This window comes from Dipodomys spectabilis, unplaced genomic scaffold (assembly GCF_019054845.1).
Source record: "Dipodomys spectabilis isolate Male_0828 unplaced genomic scaffold, ASM1905484v1 ptg000002l, whole genome shotgun sequence".
NCBI lineage: Eukaryota > Metazoa > Chordata > Mammalia > Rodentia > Heteromyidae > Dipodomys > Dipodomys spectabilis.
Genome location: NW_024870679.1, coordinates 56,766,410 through 56,789,098, shown reverse-complemented (window position 1 = coordinate 56,789,098; position 22,689 = coordinate 56,766,410). Strand labels below are relative to the sequence as shown.

The window sequence follows — 22,689 nt, the reverse complement described above, 5'->3', positions numbered from 1 at the left end:
AGTGGTGCTGTGGCTCAAGTGGTAGAGCTCTGGCCTTGAGCTGAAGAGCTGAGGGACAGCGCCCAGGCCCAGAGTTCAGACCCCACAACAGGGCCCTCCCCCCCCAAAAAAGATTATAAACCAAGGCTGGGGCCAGTGGCTCTCACCTGTAATCCTAGCTACTCAGGAGGCTTAGATCTGAGGGTCACGGTTCAAAGCCAGCCAAGGCAGGAATGTCTGTGAGATTCCTATCTCCATTAAACCACTAGAAAACCAGAAGTGGTGCTGTGGCTCAAGTGGTAGAGTGCTAGCCTTGAACTGAAAAGCTTAGGGACAATGCCCAGGCCCAGAGTTCAAGCCTCACAACCGACAAAAAAAGAAAAAAGAAAAGGGTTGTAGGCCAGATGTCATTACACCTGGCTAAGATTTGTTTTTTGCCACCCTGAGGTTTTAACTCAGTCCCTTTCACCTCACTCTGTTGCTTGAGCCATGCCTCCTGCTCTTTGACAAGAATTCAGATAATTTTTTGCTTGGGCTGGTCTTGAACCTTGATTTCTCTCTCTCTCTCTCTTTCTCTTTTTTTTTTGTTGGTCAGGGGGCTTAAACTCTTGGCCTGGCTCTTTAGCTCGAGGCTAGTGCTCTACCCCTTGGGCCACAGCACCACTTCTGGGTTTTTCCGTTTATGTGGTGCTGAGGAATCAAACCCAGAGCTAGGCAAGCACTCTACCACTGAGCCACCTTCCCCAGCCCTTCCCTGAGTTCTTCAGCTCAAGGTGAGCACTCCACCACTTCAGCCACAGCTCCACTTCCGGTTTTCCGGTGGTTTATTGGAGGTGTCTCAGACTTTCCTGTTCGGGCTGGCTTTGAACCATGATGCTCAGATCTCAGTGTCCAGAGTAGATAGGATTATAGGCGTGAGTCACTGTGCCTGGCTTTTCTCACTTTTTTTTTTTTTTTTTTTTTTTGGGTCCGGTCATGGGGCCTGAACTCTGGGCCTGGGCGCTGTCCCTTAGCTCTTCAGCTCAAGGCTAGGACTCTACCACTTGAGCCACAGTGCCACTTCCGGCTTTTTTCTGTTTGCTTATGTAGTGCTGAGGAATTGAACCCAGGGCCTCAGGCATGCAAGGCAAGCGCTCAGTGGAGCCACCTTCCCAGCCCCTTTTCTCACGTTTTTTATCTGATTGTTTTTATCTGATTGCTAGAGATTGAACCCAGTGCACTATGCTTGTTAGATAAGTAAGTGCTCAACCTCTTAAGCTCCTTCCTCAGCACTATCCGTGTCTTTGGAACTTCAGCAACACTTGGAACTACTTTTGGCATATGTGTCCAAATTCTCTGTTGAGAGAATTCTGCATGATTGCTTATGGGTTTTCTTAAAGCACCCTTGGCATATTACAATGCTCAAAATATGCTTACCATCATTGCATCAGCATAATCAGGGCTGGTACATTCTGCCAGGCTTTGTTTTGTTTTGGTTATCATTCAGCACTATTTTCAGTTCACAAAGAACTTGAAACAATACATATAGATTTGAAGGAACTAATATAAAAATTGAAATTTTAAGGCGTTTGTGGGTTGTCCGCAGAACATGTTCTGATTTTCTTAGAATAAGAAGTTCAGCCTCTAAAGATAACGAAGAAAAGGAAAAAAAGTGGGGGGGGGGGGTCAATTCTTGATGGAGAGGAGGCCTAATGAGTGCCAAAGGGAGGGTGGCTATGGTAAGCCCCAAGGCCGCGTCCTGGAGGCAAATGGAGTTTGAGATTCTGCCAGATTACAGCGGAGCCTGGACAAAGCTTTCACCCGTTGGGGGCTGTTGACTCTGATTTCAAATGGGGATAATAATTCCAGCCCCGGGAAAGTTCGAGAGTTTATTATCCCTAGAAGAGATCTACAGCCACCGCCAGCGTGGTGAGATGCGGAAGGGGGGAGGGGTACGGAGCCACGGGGAGCTGGCGAGGGCCTCGCGGTTTCCATGGAAACGCGCTGCCGCGGGGCGGGGAGGAGGGGCTTGGAAACCCCGAGCCAGAGGCTCACAAAGAAAGCCCCGCGGGCGAGCTGAGCCACCTGCGCCCGTCACCCGACGCAGGTGGAGGCTTGCGAAGGTTACCACTAAAAGCAGGCATCTTCACTGAGGGTCCTTGCCTTGGATCACAGAATAGGAATTTCTGGACAGGGCATAATGGTAAGAAAACTTGGCAGAGCTGTATTAAGTAAGCAAGCAGGCAAACAGACAAAAAGCAGACAAACAAACAGAAAGGAAAGCCCTGTAATCCTAGCTACTCACGAGGCTGAGATCTGAGGTTCACGGTTCAAAGACAGCCCGGGCAGGAATGTCCGTGAGACTCTTTTCTCCAATAAACCACCAGAAAAGCAGAAGTGGCGCTGTAGCTCAAGTGGTAGAGTGCTCGCCTTGAGCTGAAGAGCGCAGGGACAGCACCCAGACCCAGAGTTCAAGCCCCATGACCGACCAAAAAAAAAAAAAGTGCATTCTGCCATAAAACAGATCCTTGCCCTGGAGATAAGAAAGGTATCCTGTTTTGAGTAGAAGGTTGCTTAAGTTTGGGGGTAGCATTTCTCTCAGGAAGGCATACATCCTGCCAGAAAAAATGTTAATTCTTGGAGTGAGAAATGCATCTCTCAGGAAGGTATGCATCCTGTTGTCTCTTTGAAGATAGTGCTTCTGTGTTTCAAAATAGCATGCTTTTTGGTTTGTTTTGTTTTGCCAGTCTTGGGGCTTGAACCCAGGGCCTGGGCACTGTCCCTGAGTTTCTGTTGCTCACGGCTAGCACTCTACCACTTGAGCACAGTGGCACTTCTGGCTTCTGTTTATGTGGTACTGAGGAATTGAACCCAGAGCTTCATACATGCTAAGCAAGCACTCTACCACGAAGCCACATTCCCAGACTACATACAATATTTTTGAGTTGCTTTCACTGGGCCTCATTTTCCTCAATTTATCCTACCTCATTTTTCCTAAATGACTTTGGTCCCTTAATCTCAAGGGAAGTAGATGGATGAATATCTCCTGTATTTGCTGTAAGCTTACCATACCTCATTTTCCCCTGGCCCATCCTGTTTCACACCTAGATTAGCCCACTGTGCTGGACCATGCAGTGTGCTGGTCCAGTGCCTGAGTGGTAGCACTCTTCAAACTAAATTGTAACTGTCTAACATGTCTTCTCCACAATAGTTTGAGAGTAACCTGAGTGCAGGGGTTACACACCAATTCATTTCTTTGTACCTAGAACTTAGGACAAGGCCTGGCATACACAAGATTTAAGTTAAAGGATTATGACTGAGGATGAGGTAAGGGAAATGTACTTGTCAAGCTCACAAAGGCACAAGGTGCTTGCTACGGTAGTGTCTTGTGGAGCTGGAGTTGTGCTTTGGGTGTCTGTGAATTGGAACCCTGGGTTCCTGAGTGTGTGTTTGGAAATCAAGAACAATTGATGATCTCAGATCCAGCAACAAAGTGGCAAACAATCGAGAGTTTATTTAAAGGTCAGAGCTCCCAGAGGAAAAGGCAAGAGAGTAAACAAGCCACAGTGGGCTCTCAGTCTAAGGATTTATGTTTTTGTTCTGGCTAGATGTACTTCTTTTTACAGTTAAGGATCACTGGCATTACTGGCTTGGTCAGTTTCTCTGTAAGAAGTCAGGTTGCATCATCTATGGACTCTGTTTGTCTGTCTGTCTGTCTACTATCTATCTATCTGTGCCATCCTGGGGCTTGAACTCCTAAGCTTTTGTATTCAAGGGTAGCTAGTGCCCTTTCACTTGTGGCATAGCTCCACTTCTGGTTTTTTGATGGTTAATTGGAGTTAAGAATCTCAGGTACTTTCTTAACTGGGGTGGTTGAACGGTGGATCCTCAGCTCTCAGCCTCCTAAGAAGCTAGGATTGTAGGTATATGCCACCAGAGCCTGCCTGTAACTAGCATGTTTTTGTGGCTAGCAGTTTGCTACCCAAGATGGAGGTCCTATGGTCTAATTTTCACTAGGTCCTTCTATTTCCTGTCATAACTATGAAGTTTATCCTTTGCCTACTTGGCATTCCTTTGGTCAAGGTATCTGGGGCCCCAGAGAGGGGTTAAGCAGCTGTCACTTATGTAGTTAAGTCTTCCATTCTCCAACATCTCAGCACATTTATGGGAGGAAAAAAAATATTAAAAGGGTGTTTATAAAAATGGCTTATCTGGCCAGGAGCTAGTGGCTTAAGCCTATAACCCTAGCTACTCAGGAGGTTGAAATCTGAGGATCAAGGTTTGAAGCCAGCCTGGGTAAGAAAGTCTGTGAGACTCATCTCCAATTAACTATCCCCTCCCCCCTCCCCCCAAAAAAAAGCCGGAAGTGGAGATTTTTTTTTGTTGGTCGGTCATGGGGCTTGAACTTGGCCTGGGTGCTGTCCCTGAGCTCTTCAGCTCAAGGCAAGCGCTCTACCACTGAGCCACAGTGCCAGTTCCTTTTTTTTTTTTCTGGCGGTTAATTGGAGATAAGAGTCTCATGGACTTTCCTGCCTGGGCTGGCTCTGAACCGTGATGATCCTCAGATCTCAGCCTCCTGAGTAGCTAGGATTACAGGTGTGAGCCACTGGCACCCAACTCAAGAAGTGGAAACATTTTTATAAACACAGAAGCCACCATTATCCTGTAGGTTTTGAGGTATCAGGACCCTGACGGGCAGTGGTTCAACAGACCCAAAGGTGAAGATTTTGAGTGGCAAATTTCATGTCAGAGTTACAAAGAACAGCAGAACAAATTGTCACATGAAGTGCTGAGTACTTTTCATCAACAGGGCAAAACTTCAATACTTGGTCCTTGGGGCTGGGGAGGTGGCTCAGTGGCAAAGCGCTTGCCTAGCAAGTGCAACGTCCTGGGTTCGATCCCCAGTACCAAAAAAGAAAAAAAAAAAAAAAAAAAGACAATACTTGGTCCTTCTACCCCTCCAGCTTCATCTCTTGCTGTTTTATGGGAATTTGATTGTGAGATACAGAGAAGCCATATTATGAGAGGTTGAATCAGGAGTCTTTATTAGAAAGCCAGCCACTGTGAGCAGACTCATGTCCCCCCAAAACTTTCAGTCTCCAATGAACTTAATGTTGTTAGGAAACGAAGCCTCAAGGGTAGTAAAGCAGAAAACAATCTTGACAAACCAGATCAACTCTAATGCAGAGTTGAAGAGGGACGCCATGGTGACTGTGGAGAGTCAGGAGGCATGGTGCAAAATGGTGGCTGAGATAGTGGGACCTAAATAGGGTCATGGTTAGGGGGCAGGGTCACAGGGAATTCAAGGAGTCTCATGAGTTCATGGTACAGGTCTGGCAGGTCTGGGAACCTATGATCCAAGTCCCCACCCCATCTGCTTCTAGGAGTTCAATTAATTGATTATCACCTGGGTTGGAGGTGGGGAAATGGAATCTCACCTCAAGTCCCATCATCCACCAAGATTCCATGATGGTGACACTATACCCAGCATCCATATTTTATTGCTATTTCTCACCTTGACTCTAGTATGCACCAAGCAGAACAACTCCTTCTCCCCCTCCTCCCCCTTCTCCCCTCTTCCTCTTCCTCCCCCATCTTCTCCTCTTCTTTTCCCTCCTCCTCCCCCTCTCTTCCTCTTCCTCCTTCTCCTTCTTCTTCCTTCCTCTCTTTCTTCTTCTTTCTGAAATCTCTAAGCTATGGGCCTCCTGTTTGCCGTTTCTTCTGCTTTGAATGTTTGTATCACAAACCTTTCACCTGTCAGTGGATTCAAGACTTAGTTCCTCCAGGAAGCCATCTTTGAAGTCCTCAGTTGAGCTTGGTCCTCTCGTAGCTATAGCCATGAACTTCCTAAAGATAGGGACTGGGATGGTACTGAGTTTAGCAAAGAATCGTTGTCAATGTGCGCTGAATGACTATAGGTAAACATTTGAGTAGAATCTAGACCATCACCTGGTAGGAATGCTACAAAGGCAGGCACTAATATTTTCATGTTCCAACATTCAGTATTCTTTACTTCTTGACTGAGTATGTAGCTAAGATTTCCTTCCATCTGGAGCCCCCTCCTCAGCTAGCCACCTCCACCCTGTGCCCTCTGAGTGTTTGTTCTCTGCCAGTCACACACACACACACACACACACACACACACACACACACACACACACACACAAGTTCTGAACATAACCAGGAAAGCAATTTACAAGAAATAATTGCTGGTCAGGTAGATGTGCAGCTGGGAGCAAGCAATGAGCTCTGACTATTTCTGTCTGTAGGTCAGCCCACCCAGCTTCCTGTTCGGCTGCCCTGGGGGAGGGGCTTCTGTCTCTCCAGGGTGGGCAGTTTGTTTCTACTCAGAGGAGCCAAACCCAGTGAGAGCTTGATCTGAGGATGGATTAAATTCAAAGGGGAAAAGCTGAGGTTAGGTTGGAAGTGGGGGCGGGGATAGGGAGCTTCCTAAGGCCTGGTATGTATAGGTAGCTAGCACATTCTATTCTCCACCTGTGCCTATCCCATACACACAGGCTTCTGTGCTGGAGCTTCTACCAGAGCTGCAGGGCTCTGCTCTGTGTGAGGTCTCCTCCTAGCCTGTGTCCAAAGTCCTCAAAGCTAGTCTTTGTTTTTCAGGGCTAGTTGTGCTCAAGGGTGGTCCCAACCCAGCAACAGGCACAGCAGCATCACCTGGAATTTATTAGAAATGCAAATTCTGGAAACCACAGAGTGGGAAGGGAGGGGGGGGTGCATCCTATGGATTAAGGAACCCTCACTCAGTTGGTTCTGATGCCAGAAGTTCCAGAACCATTGCTCTTGCAATGAAGTGTCCACTTGAGATTTTAGCATTTGCAGATTCCTCTTCCTTATCAGACTAGGAGCAGTGTAAAGGCCACACCATTATTGGATTCTTCGTTGTAGCTTCCCAGAAGGCCCAACTCAGAAGGTGTTCAGAGAAAAATCAAATTTTCCTGATGAAGATACAAAGGATAGAGATCTGTCCTAAGCGAGGTCACAATCCATGACCAGTGACTAATGCCCTTCCCCATGACTGCTACTCACCTTCAACATACACACACACACACACACACACACACACACACACACACACACACACAGCCTATGTGCTCCCCATAACAAGTAACTAGAAGTTCCCAGGCCATGCTGAGCTCTCTTGTCTGTTTCTGAACAGACAGATTGTCCTATGACCATCCAGTCTCACCTGGAAACTTTGACTCATCTTTGATGATTCAGCCCGGACACAGCTTCTTGCACCCCCCAGCAGTTTGAAAGGCTACTAGAGGGCCCACTGTCTTTTGCTTACTTCTTTCTGCCTACTTAGCTCTCCATATGAGCTCCTTGAGAGCAGGATTCTTCTCTGTTTCTGGTATCCTGCACAGGTCTTGGCATAGAATAGACACCATTGAGTATATGAAGAGTGGTCAGAGTGCGCATGCGCAGGCACCTCTCCTCCTCCTCCTCCTCCTCCTCCTCCTCCTCCTCCTCCTCCTCCTCCTCCTCCTCCTCCTCTCCTCCTCCTCCTCCTCCTCCTCCCCCCCCCCCCCCTCCACACACAAAACAAAGGAAGACCAGAAGACCTAGAAGTGCCTAGGGCACTTCTGTGAGTGGCTCACCAGGATTTCCTACCACACCAAGTGCCTTCAGTTGCTCAGGACCTGAGTGTGCAGATACCCAAGAGTGAGTATCTCATGTTGCCAAAAGCCAGCAGCAGATCAGATCACTGAAATTTTAAGAGATGATTTTTTTTTTTTTTGGTCAATTGCAGGGCTTGAACTTGGAGCCTGGGCACTATGCCATAGCTCTTTTGCTCAAGGCTAGTGCTCTACCAGTTTGAGCCACAGTGTCACTTCTGGTTTATGGGGATTAATTGTAGAGAAGAGTCTCACAGACTTTCCTGCCCAGGCTGGCTTTGAACCCCTATCCTCAGATCTTAGCCTCATGAGTAGCTAGGATTACAGGTGTGAGCCACCAGTGCCTAGCAAGAGTTGCTTTTTAGGGGTAACTGTGACTCTGATCCTTATTTTGCACTCCCAAGCAACACCTAAGGCCTTTGCCAAAGGTAGGAGGGCGATCTAGAAAGAGGCATGGCCATAAGAATACTGCCTTGATTCCTTTGCTATCAGCTTAATAATTTTGCAATGTTAAAAGCCAACAAATAACAACAGCTACCACACAGTACTTTCCCTTGTTAATACTATTTAAGTATTTGAATAGATTAGGAAGGTTATTATGTGCCCTGTTTCTCAGGGCACAGAGAGGGGTAGGAACAGGATTTTAACCAGGCATTTGGCCCCATAAGCACTACTCTGTGTGTGTGTGTGTGTGTGTGTGTGTGTGTGTGTACCAGTCCTGGGGCTTGAACCCAGAACCTGGGTGCTGTCTCTAAGCTGCTTTTGCTCAAGGTTAATGCTCTGCCACTTAGCCCCAGCTCCAGTTCCTCTTTTTTTTTTTTTTTTTTTTTGTAGTTTACTGGAGATTAGAATCGGCTCAAACTGCAATCCTCAGATCACAGCTTCCTGAGTAGCGAAAACTAGAGGTGTGAGCTATTAGAGTACCAAGCTCCATAGGCACCACTCTTAGTGACCATTTTATACTGAAAAACTCCCATCTGTGATTTTAAGTCTTGTAGTACTTCAGTGTTTAAGAAGAGAGTTTGAACTATCATTTTAGTAAGGACTTTCAATAACCTAGCAAGGGAAGTGAGGCACAAGAAAAGGAAAGTCAGCAGGGTTGGGAACTGGCCAAATCCACCTCTGGAGCTGTGTCTGGTCTGCTTGGGACATTCACTCTTTCATCCACCTAAGGAAGTGACGGATGACTGATCCCTGGGCATGCTCCACTCCCTCTCATTCAGTGACTTAGTGAGTAAGTGGCTGACTCCAGGGTGGGCAGAGTCAGGAGAGGAAGAGGTCCTTTGCCCTCCCAATGCTGAGCCCCTCCCAGAGGCTCCTAACTACACCTCCTCTGGGAGAAGGAAACCAAATGACCGTTCTCTCCCCACAGGATTCTCTCTGACGGGAGTTGTTATTGGCCATTCTTCTGAAGACTTAGATCCTGCAGAATTCCTTTGGCTCACAGCAGGCCAAACAGAATAGGATGGCCAGGTCCACAGCAGGACCTTGATACCTTTGCTGGAAAAACCCTCCTGTATCCTACCAGGCTCCAAAGTCCCTTTGGCCATTCTCAATCCTGCCTTCCACACTAAAAACAGACTCCAGAAGGGATGATGCAGAGATCTTTATTGGATGCTTACAGGACTGATCCACAGGTGTCACCAGTGGGGACAGTTACCTCTTCAGGGCTGACTGGAACGGTAGTCATGAAGCAGTTGTGGAGGAAGTGCTTAGAACCCAGGGTCTGCCTCTCCTTGCTTTCCAGACACAGGTTTGAGGAGGGGTAACTGTGTCCCAGAGGGTTTGTCCTTGGCACCTCCATTGTGTTGGCTGTATTTGTTCCTTGATGATCTGGGGGAACTTCCTTGGGACCTGAAATACAAACAAGCTGATGGGGCTTCCTCTGCAGGCCTCTCTTTCTCCCAGGACCATGCCCCCTGAAGTACATTGTACTTAGTTGCTTCATTCATAAAATGAATTCTTGTTAACAACAGACCACATCACACCCTAGGAACTAACAGTATTTCCCATGACTTTACAGATTCGTAGGGGAGACATGAAGATTTGATCTTCACCAGAGCCCTAGGAGACAGGCTCTATTAAAAAGGTGCTGTATAGCCAGGTGCTGGTGGTTCATGCCTGTAATCCTAGCTACGCAGGAGGCTGAGATCTGAGGATTGCAATTCAATACCAGCCAGGGCAGAAAAGATACTTGAGACTCTTATCATCTCTAATCACACACACACACACACACACACACACACACACACACACACATACACACACACACACATACACACACACACACCATAGCTAGAAGTGGCACGGTGGCTTCATTGGTAGAATGCTAGCCTTGAGCAGAAGTTCAGAGTCAGCATCCAGGCCCAGAGTTCAAGCTCCAGAACCACGCCCCTACCCCCACTCTCCCCACCCCTACCCCTAGCCCTGGCCAAAATCATCTCTAGTGTTTAAGCTGGAATTTAAGTCATTTCCTACATCTTCTCCACTCTGAGACAGAGCCAGGAATTTCACCAGGTCCTGCTGATTTCACCTGCTCATCAGCTGCCTCCTATTTCTGTCTGTCCTCAAGGCCCTATGTCAGGCTATCATCTTTTTCTGCCCAGACCACTGGAATAGTCTACAATCTATCCTCTATGCTATAGCCGCAGAGATGTTTTCCTTTCTTTTCTTTTCCTTTCCTTATCCTTTCCTCTCCCTTCCACCTCCTCCCTCCCTCCCCCCCCCCTCTCCTCCTTTCACTTTCTTTTTGGTGGTACTGGATTTGAAATCCAGACCCGTGCCCTTGGTAGGTAGGCCCTCTACTACTTGAGCCACATCCCAGGACTCTTTGTTTTCATTATTTTTCAAATGGAGTCTTATATTTTGTGCTCAGGCTAGTTTGAACCACCTTCCTCCTATTTATCCTTCCTGTTTATCTGGGATGACAGACACAGGCTATTGATTGAAAAGAGCCTTTCCAAGGCTTTCCTGGACCGGTCTTGAGCTTTGTTTTTGTTATTTTTTTTTGGTCTGTTGTGAGGCCTGAACTCTGGGCCTGGGCCCTATACCTCAGCTCTTCAGCTGAAGGCAAGTGCTTGCCACTTGAGCCACAGCGCCACTTCTGGCTTTTTCTGCTTATGTAGTGCTGAGGAATTGAACCCAGGGCCTCATGCATGCAAGGCAAGCACTCTACCACTGAGCCATCTTCCCAGCCCCTGGTCTTGAGCTTTGATTCTCCTGGTCACTGCTTCCCAAGTAGCTGGGATTATAGGCATCAGCCATTGTACCTCACCTCCAGAGAGACCTTTTTTGTTGTTGTTGTTTTTGTTGGTCATGGGGCCTGAACTCTGGGTCTGGGCACTGTCCCTCAACTCTTCAGTTTAAGGCTAGCACTCTACCACTTTGAGCCACAGTGCCCACTTCCAGCCTTTTCTGCTTATGTGGTGCTGAGGTGGCTCAGTGGTAGAGTGCTTGCCTCACGTGCATGAGGCCCTGGGTTCCATTCCTCAGCATAACATAAGCAGAAAAAACTGGAAGTGGCACTGTGGCTCAAGTGGTAGAGTGCTAGCCTTGAGCTGAAAAGCTGAGGGACAGCACTCAGGTCCAGAGTTCAGGCCCCACAACTAGAAGAGAAAAAAAAAAAAGATAAAGAGCTGGAGTTGGCTACTCAACAACCATTCCCTGTCTTCCCATTTAGATAGCTAATTTGGGTAGGACTGGCCTTATCCCAAATCCAGGAGTAGGCTCAAAGGATCCAAATCAATAAAGTTATCTTGTTCCTTTGCCATTGAATGTGCAATCAATGCAGAGCATTGACCTTAGGTGGTCCAATCAAGTAAAGCTCACTCCATTTGTTTTTTTTCCTTTTTCACTGAAGGAAAGGATGGCACCCTCTGATGTCTTCTGCTTGATGGGAACCAAAAGCCTAGGTAGGGACTGTGGTACCATTTACAACCAGGAAAAAAGACAACAGTGGAGAAAGCCAACCCAAGACAGAGGGTAGAGCTGACAGTCTGAGGGCTGTGGCTTCACAGGCCTCAGACTGTGAACCTCTGCACAAACCATGCCGACAGCCAATCCTATTTTTGGACTCCTCACCCTTTGTTTTTCTTTGAACTTTCTATTTTTAAGTAACCAGAGACTCACCAGAAGGTATAAAAATAGCACAGAGATGCAGTGTTCCCTTTATCTAGCTGTCCCAGTGATAGTATTGTATTCCTCCTAAGGAGAATATTTATATAAGTAGGAAACTGATATTGATAGAAATTGATTAGCCCAACCATAGATCTTACTCATTCTTACCCATTTTTATATCTACTTTTTTGATGTATGGCACTATAAAATTTTGTCATTGTATGTATAGATTTCTGTAATCACTGCAACCACAATCAGGATAAAGAACTTATTCATCATGGCTGAGAAACCTGCTCCCACTGCCTATATATAGTCAGACCTTCCTTAAACCTAATGCTCAGGGCTGGGAATGTGGCTTAGTGGTAGAGTGCCTGTTTGGATACAGGGTACATGTATTTTTAGTTTAAGTTGGCATTGCCAAATTTTGCACAAAGCAGCTGCTCCAATTTATACTCTAACCATCCATATATGATAGTATCCATTTCTACTCCAATTTTCTCATTATTGATATGATTCATTTCTAGGCTTATGCCAATAGAATTTTTTCTTTCGGTTGTGGGGCCTGAACTCTGGGCCTGGGCACTGTCCCTCAGCACTTCAGTTCAAGGCTAGTGCTCCACCACTTAAGCCCCAGCTCCACTTCCAGCTTTTTCTGCTTATGTGGTTCTGAAGACCTCATGCATGTAAGGCAAGCACTCTACCACTGAGTCACCTTCCCAGCCCAGTAGAATTATTCTAAAAAGCAATATCTGTTTTTCCCCCTAAAGGTTAATGCTCTATCACTGTGAGCCACAGCACCACTTCTGCTTTTCTAATAGTTAACTAGAGATGAGTCTCATAGCTGACACCGGTAACTCACGCTTGTAATCCTAGCTACTTAGAAGGCTGAGATCTGAGGTCATGGTTCAAAACCAGCCTGGGCAGGAAAGTCCATGAGTCTCTTACCTCCAATTAACCACCAGAAAACTGGAAGTGGCGCCATGGCTCAAGTGGTAAAGTGCTCACCCTGAGCTGAAGAGCTGAGGGACAGCACCCAGGCCCAGAGTTCAAGCCCCATAACTGACCAAAAAAAAAAAAAATACAAAAAATAGTCTCACAGACTTTCCTGCCTAGGCTGGCTTCAAACAGTGATTCTCAGATCTCACCTTTCTGATTACAGGCATGAATACCTGGCAGAAATAGCATTATTATTATTATTATTTTGGTCGGTTGTGGGGCTTGAAATCTGGGCCTGGGTGCTGTCCCTCAGCTCAACTCAAGGCTAGCACTCTACCACTTGAGCCACAGCACCACTTCTGGTTTTCTGAGTGGTTTATTGGAGATAAGAGTCTCATGGACTTTCCTGCCAGGGCTGGCTTTGAAACACAATCCTCAGATGTCAGCCTCCTGAGTAACTAAGATTACAGGTGTGAGCTACCAGCACCTGGATTTTTTTTTTTTTTGGTTGATCATGAGTCTTGAACTCTGGGCCTGGGCACTGTCCCTCAGCTCTTCAGCTCAAGGCTAGAGCTCTACCACTTGAGCCACAGCACCACTTCCGGTTTTTTGGTGGTTAACTGGAGATGAGAGTCTCACGGACTTTCTTGCTCTGGCTGGCTTTGGGCCTTGACCCTCAGATCTCAGCCTCCTGAGTAGCTAGGATTATAGGTGTGAGCCACTGGTGCCCGGCCAGAAATATCATTCTTAAATTGCATTCTGGTTATTAGGAAGGTTGAGCACCCTTCCATGTGAATTGGGCATTTGTGTCTGTGGGGTACATTTGTCTGATTTGTTCAACAGTGTACTTATATGTTCTGGATGTCAATTCTGTTTCTTTTCTTTTTTTTTTTTTTGGGTCCGGTTGTGGGCCTGAACTTTGAGCCTGGGCGCTGCCCCTCAGCTCTTCAGCTCAAGGCTAGTGCTCTACCACTAGAGCCACAGCGCCACTTCCGGCTTTTTTTTTTGCTTATGGGTGCTGAGGAATCGAACCCAGGGCCTCAAGCATGCAAGGCAAGCGCTCTACCACTGAGCCATCTTCCCAGCCCCAGTTCTGTTTCATTTTAAACAGTCAATTCTCATTATTCACATTAGTTATGTTCTGGAAAGTCATCACCAATACTGAATTAGAAACTACTGAATCATTGCTTCTAGAGGAAGCATAGTTTCTATGTATTTCTGGTTATAATACTTTTGTCAGTCAGTCAATACATAACGTTGTTTTTGTGTACTGATGTTCAAAGATACCTTATTTAATATATATAATTGATTTGTTAACATTGAACTCATAGCCAGCAGCCCTGAACAACACACATAGTTTTTCCACAAGACACAAGCCTTTGCAGTGCTAGGGTTCAAGCCTAGAGCCGTGTGCTTGCCAGGCAATTACTCTAACTCTGAGCTACATCCACAGCCCTCAAGGAGGCTATTTTAAACAGTGAAATTGTCAACAAAAATCACAGAAATTTTTTTTAAATGACACTGAACACCCTGCAAAGAGCAACTTGTTTATAGGTTTGGAGCTGGAACAAGAAGGCAGAATGTCACCACGGTCAACATTAATTGGAAAGTGTGTACCTCACATTTTTTGTCCCTCTGCACTTCCCACATCTGCAAATGACCTCAGCAGTGCCTCAAATATTGGTTTAGAGGTTACATTTTAGCAAGCAGATAAGCTTGCAAATACAGGATCAGAGAATAAGATCAATCATTTGCTGTTGTAGGTAGATATTTACACATATACATTCTATATTTTTCTTTCTAGGCCATTTTTGTTAATTTCATGTATGACATCGTCTATATAATTTGTATTTGATTGGCTAACTTTACCAATATGTATTTCTTACATTCTGATTTCTTTCCCTACACCCCTGCCAATGATTCCTGGGAATTCTTTACTCCACAGAGAAGAGAGGCATCCTTCGTCCCTTAGTATCACTCCTCCTATTTCTCAGTGCTCAGCCTCAATTCCATCATTCGCACAGGTAGTGATCAGCACCTAGGAAAGTCCTTTCACTGTTGCTTGTTGCCTTTTTATTATTAAGTTAGACTATTAATTTTTTTTTTGCCAGTTGTGGCGGCTGAACTCTGGGCCTGGGCGCTGTCCCTCAGCTCTTCACCTCAAGGCTAGTGCCCTACCACTTGAGCCACAGCACTACTTCTGGCTTTTTTCTGCTAATGTGGTGCTAAGAAATCAAACCCAGGGCCTCATGCATGCAAGACAAGCACTCACCACTGAACTAACTTCCCAGCCCCAGACTATTAATCTTTTGTGTATGGTGGGGGCAGTCCTGGGGCTTGAACTAAGAGCCTGGGCACTGTTCTTGAGCTTTTGTGCTCAAGTATATTGTTCTATGCCTTGAGCCATAGCTCTACTTCCAACTTTTGGGTAGTTAACTGAAAATAAGAGTCTTATGGACTTTCCTTCCTGGGCTGGCTTCACACGGATCTTCAGCTCTCAGCTTCCTGAGACACTAGGATTACAGGCATGAGTCACCAGGGCCCAGCTAGGAATTTTGTCTTTTACAAATAATGGCTCTGGCCTTCCTCTAGTTTCTGAATAACCTTGAGTTCGAGAGGCAGCAAACTTGTCTTATTAATATCTGTTTTGTTTGGGATAATATTAAAATCTACTTGTATTCCTTAGGGCTTGAGTTAGAATAGCATCTCAGAAAATCTACTACCTGGATTAATCTTTGTGTAACAAACAAAGTGTTGACTACAGCAAAGGAGTCAGATAAACAATGGGCCCATGAAAATGTTCAGATCATGAACCTCCTGTGCTGCTGCTTCTGAATCTTCCAGGAACACTGGGGAAGCAAATGTTCCAAACATCATTTCTAATTATCTCCCTTCTGGAAAGGTGCTAGCCTGTTCAGTACAAAGAAGTCATGTGGCCTTGTTCTTACCTGTCGTCTGTAAACTTAAGCCTGGGTCCAACTTTGTGTGGGGCTTTGAGCTGATGAACAGATAACAGAACACACAGGCAGTCACAACGAAGGCCAGGAGAACCATTGCTGCTATGGAGAGGCCCACAAGAGCGCCAATACTGGGGAGAGAAGACCACAGGGGACTGAGTGTGGGGGGGCTTTGGGAGGTAGCCTCTTAGAGAATTGTGCTCTGGTAGGGATTCCACCTTTTACAAGGGACATCTATGTAAAAGAACCTCTAAAAGCAGCATTTGTGCAAAGGGTGAGAGGACTATGGAATGTGTCCCAGATTGGAGGTCCTTGGAAAAGCAGGTACTACCTCTGCTTGTCTGCCTAGAGACTGGGGAATAACCTTTGTATACAGAGCTAGGGATAGAAGGGAAGAGGCTAAGGAGGAAATCCTGGTCTTAGGATAAGATGAACTTTAAATGATCGCAATCATCCTGTGGGGAGACATCGCTTCAGGAGGTGGTGTGTTCTCTGTCTCAGGAAAGGTTTGAAAGGACATTTGGCTTTGTAGGATCTCATTGGTCTGAATCTAAATGACAAACAAATGAAAAACCTCTGTGAACTCTCAAAAAGAATTTGAGGAGGGGCTGGGAAGGTGGCTCAGTGGCAGAGCACTTACCTTACATGCATGAGGCCCTGGGTCCGATTCCTCAGCACCACATAAGCAAAAAGAAAAAAGCCGGAAGTGGCACTATGGCTCAAGTGGTAGAGTGCTAGCTTTGAGGTGAAGAGCTGAGGGACAGCGCCCAGGCCCAGAGTTCAGGCCCCATGACCAGACCCCCCCCCCCCAAAAAAAAAAAAAAAGAATTGGAGGATCAGCTTTGACACCAGGGAGTTCTAGGTTTGAATCCAAGTTCTGCCACATGTAAGCTAGGAAATCATTTTACTCTTTTGATCTTCATTTATTTTTATTTTTATTTTTTTTGGGTCCAGTCGTGGGGCCTGAACTCTGAGCCTGGGCGCTGTCCCTCAGCTCTTCAGCTCAAGGCTAGTGCTCTACCACTTGAGCCACAGCGCCACTTGGCTTTTTTCTTTTTGCTTATGTGGTGCTGAGGAATCGAACCCAGGGCCTCAGGCATGCAGGGCAAGCGCTCTACCACTGAGCCACCTTCCCAGCCCTTGATCTTCATTTATAAAGCTTCCTATCTCACCTGGTGGTCCTAAGGATTAGATACAGTTCCTGATCACCAACTCTGCCCTCCTACAAGGCTGCTGTTTCCAGCTCACATCCTGGTAAAAGCAGAATGAGTGATGGAGAGTGTTTGGCAGGTGTAGCAGCTGATGTGAAAATACCAGCTGCTTCTTCACGGAGTGTTTTGCTTTAAAAGCCCACTCAAGCATTCTCTCTCCAAGGAAACAGAGCTTACCTGAACAGTTTCATGTTTGTAAGGACCAGTTTTCATGCAAAAGACCACATAGAACTCTGAGTAAAATTAAGGTCTCTACCCTGACGTGGTGGAACTCTGTCCAGATCATGAGGATGACGAGGACAAAGAATTTCTGGGTCTGAGCTTACTGATCATTTAGGTGCCTTGAGGACCCTCACAGTCCTTCCCGGCCCCATCACAGCCTGTGATGTTGATGAACCACATTATTTTTGAGCTCAGAAGGAAATGTGCCCTGCCCCCCTCCCAGAGCCTTTCAACTGCCCTTGGGGTCACAGTGACATGGGATGTGACTTCAGAGATCAATGCATCCAATCCTCCCCCTGAAACATTGTCTGAACCACTAAGGTACTCCATGGGGACGTTTCCATGGCAACAGGTAGGATCCTGGAAGTGTGTAGGGAAGGGGTACGTCCTGGGTGCTAAGAGGGTTACTCATCTGTGTGTCTCCACGGACCTACAGAGTGCTCAGAAGGCACCACAGCCGGTGAGTGTTTTTTGAGTGATCTGAGTAGATCAGGTTATAAGAGGGCCAGGCTAAGTTTAGATAGTCCTGGAACAAGATGAGCCCAGGCTTGAGGCTAGATAAGCCTGAGTATTCTTCCCAACTCTTCCACTTCTCACTAGGGCCTGCCCAGATAAACAACTTAACTTCTCTCAAGTCTTCCCATCTGTAAAGTAGAGACATATGCCAGGGCTAAGAGTGTCTAACTCTTGGGCTGGTCCTGGGTAATGTTCTCGAAATCTCAATTTGCTATGATATTTCTAGATTTTGATAATTTACTTTCATACTCTCAGCTTCACACCGCACCCCTACTATATGCACTGGTCACTTGACGTATGCATTATTATACTCCTTACCACAATTCCAAGTAACAGGTCCCTATTTTTAAGATGAGAAAAGAGATCAGGAGATGAAATAACTTTTCCAATTCATGCAGCTAGTAAGACAGAGCTGAAGTTTGGAGCAGTTTGTGTCTAGATCCAAGGACTCCACTTTCCTTGTACTTCAAAAAGAAATCCAAGGGGCTGGGAAGGTGGCTCAGTGGTAGAGCACTTGCCTTGCATGCATGAGGCCCTGGGTTCGATTCCTCAGCACCACATAAGCAAAAAGAAAAAAGCCGGAAGTGGCGCTATGGCTCAAGTGGTAGAGCGCTAGCCTTGAGCTGAAGAGCCTAAGGGACAGCGCCCAGGCCCAGAGTTTAGGCCCCATGACCAGACCCCCCCCCCCCAAAAAAAAAGTCTCAAAAAGAAATCCAAGCCTAAAGTGCTCCTACTTTCTCTGCACCACTTTATTTCCACTTCCATCCAGTGGATCTGAAACAAACATGCCATTGTTTTACTTCTGTTCTGTGTGTCACTACATGGACTGAGCTCCTCTGGGGTGGAGAATAATGTATGTTTGTATCCCCAGTGTCTTTCCAAGTGTCTGGCATAAAACAAAGACTATAGTAAGTCAATGATGATGTGGATGATGGAAAATGAATTCATATGGGCAGGCTCCGATAATGTTGCTATCTGAACCTCTTTTAGAATTACAAGTGGAACACTCCAGAAAAAAGTAATGTTAATGTTTGTAACTGTCACTGCTACATACCCTAGTTGCAGTAGCATAAAAGAGTTGCCTTTGTCAGAATTCAAGGCAATGATTGGTTACTCTCCCCACTTGACAAACAAAAAGACTCAGAGGCTCTGAGAAGTTTTGGTAGCATGTGATACTGTCTGAACTTTCCACCCTGGGAACATGCAGTCCCCACTCATAACCTTCTAGACAGGAAAGTCATTCCCTATTGAGATGGCTCGCTCCAATTTTCCTGATGCAGGTTAAGGATCAGCAGGATGAAGCCTTTGGAAACACAGAGGAACTTAAACCCAGATCACACTTAGGTTCCAAGAATGTCAGCGTTGGCCTAAACAACCCTTTCCCTGAACAACTGGGGAAACCAAAGCATTATACTTCTATTGCCAAGCCCCAGGCTGACTTCTGCCATGCCATTATGCCACCATGTCAAGAAGAACCTAGAGGTAGTTCTGAACTCCAGGTTTTCTGTCTTAGCTTGAGAACAGGGTACCTCTCAAGTGCTTACCACAGGGCCAGGCAGACACTAATGTTCAGTACAACCATGACTGAATGAGAAAGAGAACCAAAGGGTTGGGGCTGGGTTAGGGCGCAGCACTGGATAGGGGAATCAGGCTTGAGGCTGAGATTTGGATGCAGGGCTAGGCCCTATGCGAGGTCAGAATGTGGGTGAAGGATTGAGGTGGGATTACAGGTAGGCTTTAAGAGAGGAGGTTGAGGTGAGTGAAGAGTAAGGACTGTGCCCAGTACTGAGGCCTGGGTAAAACTAGGGGGGAGGTGGTTTGGCCATCAGGAAGGGGCTTTTGGTGGGCAGCTGGAGGAGCGTGGGTTTCTGGTGAATGTCTGAAGACAGAAGTTTGCTTTTGGGGGATTTGGGTGAAAGCCGTGGTAGGACAGATTTTGGGAATGGGGACGGGATGAGGGCGGAGGAGTGGAGCTGGGGTGGGGTTCAAGCATGATTCTAAACAATGGTTGGGGTTAGGGTTGAAAGAACGGAGCTGAAAGGAGGTGGGGCTGGCGAGGGGGTGGGAGGAGGTGCCAGGGTGGGCATGTGGAGGAGGGCTGAGGCTTGGCTGGGACTGGCCTGGGCTGGGGGACCGGGAGGGGGGCAGGGGGCTAAGGCAGGGGCGGGGTTCTAGGTGGGGTTAGGGCCCGGGGCGGGTACCTGAGCCACCACATGTAGCTGTGCTCGTAGGGAAAGAAGCTGTGCGGGTCGTCGCAGCAGTACTTGTGGTCCCGGAAGCCGCAGCAGAAGACGGCGGCCGCTTCGCCCCCGGGCGGCGGGCAGCTGAAGCCCCGCACCACCTCCTGCTCGGCGCTCACGTAGCTCGTGCAGGCGCCGCTCATCGCGCCCCGCCGGGACACCGGACGGACGGACGGACACGCGAGGGCTCGGGCGATCGCTCGCTCGAGGGACTGTGGGAGACCCAGCTCAGCCTGGGGAAGACAGAGACAGAGAGACGGTGAGGGAGAGCTGGGCTCCGCCGCGGGTTCGGACCCAGCGGCCGCCAGGTGCGCGGGCGCCAGGAGGAGGAGGGCGGGGTGGGGGCGCCGGGCGGAGGGAACCCCAGCTGGAGCTCAGGGTGCGCGGGGGAGGGGTGGGAGGGGAGTGCCCGCTGGGTGGGGCACTGCTCCCCCTCCCATGCGTGCACCGGGGCTCTGGGTGAGCAGAGACACAATGGCCCGGGTGGCAGGGCAGGCGTTCGAGGCTCACCCGCGCCGAGCGCGCGCCTTGCAGGTGCTGTGCCAGCCGCTAGCACTCGCACAGCGGTTCTGGGCTGTGCCTGAGACCACAGGTGGCCGGCCCCCCGTGCCCACCGTAGGGTCACGTGGGCTGATTGACATAGTTCTTGATGTCACCATCACAACAGCCCAGGGGAGCAAGGATGTTTCTTCAAACCAATCTATCTAGGAGAGAGCGGAGGAGCAGACACAAGTCACCCCCCCGCCCCGTTCCTGAACCCTTGAGACTCTAACCCGTGAACCCCTACCTACAGTTCTCACTGCAACACCCCCTTCCTTTTTTCCCCCTCCCAGCAGGCTTTTAAAATATCCTGATTTTCTGATTTCTAGCCTTTCTCCTCCTGCTTTTTTACTTTTTAAAACTGTTATTATAAAGGTGATGTACAGAACGGTTACAGTTACATAAGTCAGGTAATGGGTACACTTCTTTTTGGACAGTCACCCCTCTTCCCTCCCTCTCTCCCAGTTTTTCCTTCATCCCCATGCACATAGTGTCTAGTGAGTACCACTGTTGCATTTGTTCACCCTTTGTCCCTCCCCTTACACTCCCAAAGACAGATAAATGAACAAACAAGACAGAAAGAAAAGAAAACAAAAACAGCAACAAAGAAAAATCTTGTTTCCATCTCTTGGAGTTCATTTCCATAAGTACTATGCTGCGTGATCAGAGGCACATAGGCACCTTTGTGTTCCACTCTTAAGAGTACCCTCCTGCACTTCCACGCATGACAGTGTCCTTACTCCCTGCCATTGGCCAAAGACAAGGGAGGGATTGTGGTTGGGGGTTGCCAGGAGAGCAGCTCTTTTCCCCAACTGCAGCAATGCCAGTACATGTAGACCTCTTCACATTCAGATATGCTTTACCTGAGCCTGTGCTGGTGGCTCACGCCTGTAATCCTAGCTACTCAGGAGGCTGAGATCTGAGGATCACAGTTCAAAGCCAGCCCAGGCAGGAAAGTCTGAGAAACTCTTATCTCCAATAAACCACCAGAAAACCCGATGTGGCACTATGGCTCAAGTGATAGAGCGCTAGCCTTGAGCTGAAGAGCTGAGGGACAGTACTCAGGCCCGGAGTTCAAGCCCCATGATCGACAAAAAAAAAAAAAAAAAAAATCTTTATCTGTCCACATGCCCCTCCAGTGGACACAGGAGTCAGTTAAAAAAAATGTGGCTTGGGCTGGGAAGGTGGCTCAGTGGTAGAGTGCTTGCCTTGCATGCATGAGACCCTGGGTTCGATTCCTCAGCACCACATAAGCAGAAAAAGCCAGAAGTGGCGCTGTGGCTCAAGTGGTAGAGCGCTAGCCTTGAGCTGAAGAGTTGAGGGACAGCGCCCAGACCAAGAGCTCAGGCCTCATGACCAACAAAAATAAATAAATAAGAAAGAAAAAAGAAAATATGGCTTATAGACACAATGGAATTTCACTGATCCATTAGGAAAGATGATAATACATTGTTTGCAAACAAATGGATAGACCTGGAAAAGAATTATGTTAAATGAGCTGAGGCTCAGAGGGACAAAGGATGCTTATTTTCTCTTGTGTGGAAGCTAGAACTAATTTATAAATGTACAAATAAACAGTGGGGTTGTGTGCAAATGTACATACATGTTTCAGCTGACACATGGTATTTGCAGGGGAAAATTCAAATGGTGTAAGTTTTTGCCAAAAATTAACTCATAGTCCAACAAAATGAATACCAGGAAACTGGTACTTGAAAGGTAAAGGGGTCAGGTGGAGGGTGATAGACAAATGAAGAGAGGAAGCAGGGGGGATGTACCCATAATACTCAATGCATAGCCTATGAAATTAAGAAACTTGAAAGTAGAAGTTGTGTTGGGAGGAACAGGGGAGAATGATGAGAGGCTGGCATCAGCCATGATGCATTATAGTCAGAAACTAATTTGTTGAATGGTAACTCCTTTGTACAGCGACTTTCAGATAATAAACACATAATTAAAAAATAAAGAAGCCAGCATGGGTGGGAAAGTCCATGTGACTCTTACCTCCAATTAACCACCAAAAAACCGGAAGTGGAGATGTGGCTCAAATAGTAAAGTGCCAACCTTGAGCAAAAAACTCAGGGATGGGGCTGGGAAGGTGGCTCAGTGGTAGAGCGCTTGCCTTGCATGCTCGAGGCCCTGGGTTCGATTCCTTAGCATCACATAAGCAAAAAGAAAAAAGCCGGAAGTGGTGCTGTGGCTCAAGTGGTAGAGCGCTAGCCTTGAGCTGAAGAGCTGAGGGACAGCGCCCAGGCCCAGAGTTCAGGCCCCACTACTGGACCCAAAAAAAAAAAAAAAAAAAAACTCAGGGATGTTGCCCAGGTCCTAAGTTCAAGCCCCACAGAAAACAAAAAAAATG

The 22,689-nt window shown here is 47.2% G+C and overlaps 1 protein-coding gene across 1 annotated transcript; it reads right to left on the bottom strand.

The window, feature by feature from the left end:
- Positions 1-9,213: 9,213 nt before the first annotated feature.
- On the bottom strand, positions 9,214-19,936 carry Shisal2a (shisa like 2A). Its single transcript, XM_042674610.1, has 3 exons — positions 19,755-19,936; positions 15,596-15,735; positions 9,214-9,449 (listed from the first exon to the last, which is right to left on the bottom strand). Exons 1-3 carry the CDS (start codon positions 19,934-19,936, stop codon positions 9,214-9,216), a joined length of 558 nt encoding a protein of 185 aa, XP_042530544.1.
- Between the last annotated feature and the right edge of the window lie 2,753 nt (positions 19,937-22,689).